The sequence below is a fragment of the Arachis ipaensis genome, chromosome B09 (genome assembly GCF_000816755.2).
Source record: "Arachis ipaensis cultivar K30076 chromosome B09, Araip1.1, whole genome shotgun sequence".
NCBI lineage: Eukaryota > Viridiplantae > Streptophyta > Magnoliopsida > Fabales > Fabaceae > Arachis > Arachis ipaensis.
In genome coordinates this window covers 2,274,453-2,279,425 of record NC_029793.2, presented here as the reverse complement: position 1 = coordinate 2,279,425, position 4,973 = coordinate 2,274,453, and the positions used below count along the sequence as shown (strand labels likewise).

General features: G+C 32.2%; 1 protein-coding gene across 1 annotated transcript in view; it reads right to left on the bottom strand.

Annotated features, from left to right (window-relative positions):
• Nucleotides 1–4,973, bottom strand: part of LOC107614655 (ABC transporter B family member 10-like) — an 11,373-nt gene that overhangs the window by 4,685 nt on the left and 1,715 nt on the right. The window contains exons 4-7 of the mRNA XM_016316797.2: nt 4,684–4,884; nt 3,019–3,278; nt 1,632–2,172; nt 429–817 (exon numbers count right to left, since the gene is read on the bottom strand). Of these exons, the coding sequence (XP_016172283.2) occupies nt 429–817; nt 1,632–2,172; nt 3,019–3,278; nt 4,684–4,884 (1,391 nt within the window). The remainder of the gene's footprint in view (nt 1–428; nt 818–1,631; nt 2,173–3,018; nt 3,279–4,683; nt 4,885–4,973) is intronic.

The window sequence follows — 4,973 nt, the reverse complement described above, 5'->3', positions numbered from 1 at the left end:
AAACTTTTTTGTTGTTTATTCTATCTTATATTCGGTTTATCACAAAATAAAATATAAAAATGTTAATTTTTATATCTCTATTATTTGTATAATATTCTTAATGTCATGTCTTATCTTATCCTATCCTCAAAATCAAATACGAGGAGTGTTAGGATAGGGGCTAGCAAGTTTTATGATTTGTAGCCATCAATTAGCCATCATTGATATTTTTAATGGTGTGAGATTTTATTCAATTGTGTGGAATTATTCACTTTTCTTTTGCTAGTTAAGTGTTGGCCAGATTTTAATAAGAGTGCTGGCTCCCTAGACTTTCTCATCAAACACCGTCTAAATGTCAAACAATAACACATGTGACAGCTCACTTAGTTGGTATGTCCATATTTCATAAGCGGTTAAGCACATAACAGAATTCTGTTGTAACGAATTACCTCGAAGTTGGTGCCATGCTAGAATCCACACAAGTTTGGTGCTGCTGCAAAGAGGTAGAAGAGTCCTGCTGGATTTCAACTAGAGATGCATAAACACTATTTTTGTTAGAAATAAGGTGGTCATGGTTTCCAATTTCAACAATCTTGCCTTCATTCAGAACAACAATAATATCTGCATTCTTAATGGTAGAAAGCCTATGTGCCACAATCAAAGTTGTTCTACCAACCATGATTCCATCAAGAGCCTCTTGTACACTCTTCTCTGACTCTGCATCAAGAGCAGAGGTTGCTTCATCCAATAAAAGAATCGATGGATTCTTAACAATGGCACGAGATATTGCAATCCTTTGCTTCTGTCCTCCAGATAGTTGTATTCCTCTCTCACCAACCTTCAACACAAAGCATCCATCATTCTAGTTAGAGACCTTTAATTAATCATTTTTGGCATGTAGATTTATATTAATATTGATACAGAAAATGCATACATATATTAATGTACAGTTAGTTAGGCTACGTTTCGAAGAGAGACGGAGACTAAGGTAACTTTTGGTGGAGAGACAGAGACTGAAAGACTGAAACTGAGAGACAGAGATTAAGATACAGAGACAGAAATAAATTTCAGTATTCTGTTTGGTGCAAAGTGGGAGACCAAAACTAAAACAAGAATAAAACTCTAATTTAATTTGTACAAAAGGTAAAATTGGAATTAATTAATTGAAATGAGCGTATTTTAGGTATAAAATGTTATTAAAGTTTTAGTCTCTGTCTCTAAAAATTTCAGTCCCATGTGTCCTCACTTTTTGGAGGTAATGAAATACTAAAATTTTAGGAACAGAGACAGAAATTTTAGTACCAGTCTCTGAGCTAACAAACATGATACTGAGTCTCAGTCTCTCAGTCTTTGTCCCGGTACCTCAAAACAAACGCTACCTAAAAGACTGAAATTGGAAGACGGAGACTAAATTATGTTTCGGTATTATATTTAATTTAAGATAAATATGAAGATTGAGGGGTAGATTTGGAGTTTAAAAAGTTAAATGAGAATATTTTTGAGAAGAAATGTTATTAAAGCTTCAGTTTTTATCCCAAAAATTTTATTCTCCTGTGCTCTTATTTTCTGAAAATATTGAAAAGACTAAAACTCGCTGACTACCAAAAACAATACTAAGTTTCGTCTCTAAAAACAAACGCTACCTTAATTACCTTAGTCTCTAATCCATCTGGGAGATTGTTAATGAAAGATTGAGCATCTGAAAGCTTCAGAGCATGATTTATTTCATCAAGTGTTGCATCATCTTTTCCATACAATATATTCTCCTTAATGCTTGTAGCAAAAAGTGCAGGTTCTTGATTAACTAGTCCAATTTGCATTCTTAGCCATTTGAGATCAAGGTCCTTTATATTGTATCCATCTAGTAGTATTTGACCACAACATGGTTCATAGAATCTCTCAATCAATGATATTACAGTGCTTTTTCCGGATCCACTTCCTCCCACAAGGGCTACGATTTTCGCCGGCGGAATCTCAAGGCAAAGGTTGTTGAAGACGGTTACATCCGGACGAGAAGGGTAATTGAAACAGACATTATTGAATTTGATGTTTCCCTCCAATTTGGTTAAGGTTTGACCAGTTTTTGAGGATGTTTTATTTACTTTGTCTCTTTCTATCATCTCAAAAATAGGATATGCAGCTACTCTTGCTATGATAAATGCAGATATATCTGGTGCTGCTTGTCCAAGTGACCTTATGAAAACAAAAACAAATGTGGTTAAAGACAATTGATATAGTTCATAATAATTCAAGTTTTAAAGTAATATTCTATTACTAAATGAGTAATAATTTGGACTCCTTTTGTGTATTATGCAACATTGCAACTTACTCCTTAGAAGAAATTTCTAACAAATAGCTTAGAATTAGATTAGATGAATTATTTTAAGATTGATTAAATAAAGGTAACTATGTTTTTTTTGTTAAATGTGAAACATTTTTGAAGAGTTTAAAATTATTTATGATGAAAATTTGTGTCAATTTTATCTAGTCTAATATTAAAATATGTTTCAATTATACATTTTTAAGTTAACGATATCAATAAAAATGTTCACGTACACTATAAAAAACCGTTTAATATTACTGTCGAAATTACTGTTAGATTTTTTTTTACGGTAATTACTGTCGAAATTTTTGTCGAACAATAAGACAGAATAATCCTAAACTATAGTACATCACTTTGTGATTGTTGCAATCACATGATAAATATCTATGATTATAACTGAAATATATTAAAATAAAGAAAAATTTAATTTTCTTAATAAATAGAGAGGATTCTAGGCCAAATTAAGTAAAAGCATGGTTCTTTTAACGAGTTTAATTTTGATGCACTAACAATGTAAAGTATTTTACACACTCGTGCAATCACATCCGTTTTTTTGGATAATTATTTACGTGGTTAATATGAAAGGTAGTTATTTTTACTTAATGCACATGTAAAACTATTTTACATTGTCTGTATATCAAAATTAAATTCTGATTTAGTTACTACATTATGAAAGTGGATAATTAGTGGATAGCAGAGAGAATAATTAAGCTTACAGGCCAGAGATGACAACGTTGAGCATGGTAGTGAAAGAGACAGCACCATTGGCAATTTTCTTATGAACAACAATGCTAGTGAACCAAACAAGCAAAGCCCATGATAGGAAAAGGACACAGTGCATAGACCCTAGTCCTAGACCTTTTGCTAAACCTGCTTTTCTGCCATTTTTATATGTGTCCATCAATGCTGCTTTGTATGATTTCACTGCTCTTTCTTCTCCTGAGAATGCTTGCACTGTTCTCACATTTCCTATCACCTGAATCAATTGTAAATGGGACGTGTATAAAAACTTTTTCATGCATATTAGACATATTTAAGTGAATTATTTGTAATGATAATATTTCAAGGACATGTAAATAAATCATGGATATTATTAAACTAATACGTGAATAAATCGTGTTATGACATGTAACATAATTATCTATATTAAAATGTTACATGTTACTTATTGACATTTCGTTACATGTGGTCGAAATCATACGATTCTGGCATGTAGCATTGGTCTTTATATCAATACAACAGAGTTGAAATCTATTTTGGTCCCTGAAATTTTTGATCGGCCTCAATTTCGATCCCCAAATTTATAGTTACCCAATTAACACCCGTAAATATTAGATTGTGACCCACGTTTGCTCCTGTAGCTATCTCCATTAACGGAGATCTGATATGGCACATTAAGTTGATAGAATGTGTATCTACGTGGCACCCAACTTGCTAGAATGGATGTGTGATGAGTGAATGATGTGACAAAAGTTGAATAAACTAAATTTCTCCAGTAAAGTCTCGAACATATTGAAAAAAGAGGGCTGCAAATTGAGTTCATTCAACTTTTGTCACGTCATTCACTCCCATTAAACATCCATTCTAGCAAGTTTGGTGCACATGGATACACACTCTGTCAGCTTAACGTGTCACATCAAATCTCCATTAACGAAGATAGCTACAGGGGTAAGCGTGGGGCACAATCCAATATTTGGAGGTGTTAATTGAGTAACTATAAATTTGGAGGTCAAAATTGAGGCCGATCAAAAATTTCAGGGGGCCAAAATGGATTTCAACTCCAATACAACATTAACAAAAATCACTCAAAGAACTAGCATGAACCATACAGTAAAAATTTGGAGTTTAAAATAAGACAATTAAAAATTTAAGGGTCAATTTAAAATTCAAAGTAAATTTCAAAAACCAAAGTTGAGTATTTATTTATTCAACAAACTCTTTTTCTCTTTAAAAATAAAAAATCTATTCACATTTAAATCAAGATAATAAAATTTATATATAATAAAAACTATAAATTCAATAAAAATTAATTATTTACATTCTTATTTTACCAAACATTTCTACTTTAGAAGATATCCTTTCTAAAAGAAAAATCTAAAACAGCCCCTGACAATTACCTTAAAAAAGACAACGAAGTCTTTGACAAAAAAAAATTCAATTTGACCTCTGACAATTACCTCAAAAGGACAACGAGACTCCTGTGCAAAAAAAAGTCAATGTTATTTTTTTGGCACAGGAGCTAATCTGTCCCAAAAAAAAATTAATGACCGAATTGTGTGTTTTTTTTTTCTTAGGAGTCTCGTCCTTTCGAGATAATTGTGAAGAACCGGATGGAGTATTCACTCTTTTTCTAAAAATAATATATGTAACTATAAGTATACCTCTTGAGCAATCTCACCAGCCCTAAGATAGGATTTTTTAAGTTTGGAAAGTAGGCCAAATGAGACATATGCATAAGCACCTCCAGCAAGGGCTATTAAGGGTACAATTGCAAGTGTTACCAAACTTATCTGCCACACTCTAGCGAACCCAATGGCAAACCCTGCTACAAATCTGCTTATATAGTGCAAGAAATTTCCTGCCTGCAAATTAAATCCACTTATATGTTTAGGTTGATTTTAATACTATGTTACGGTATTTATGGTGACTATGCAAACACTGTTATAATTAT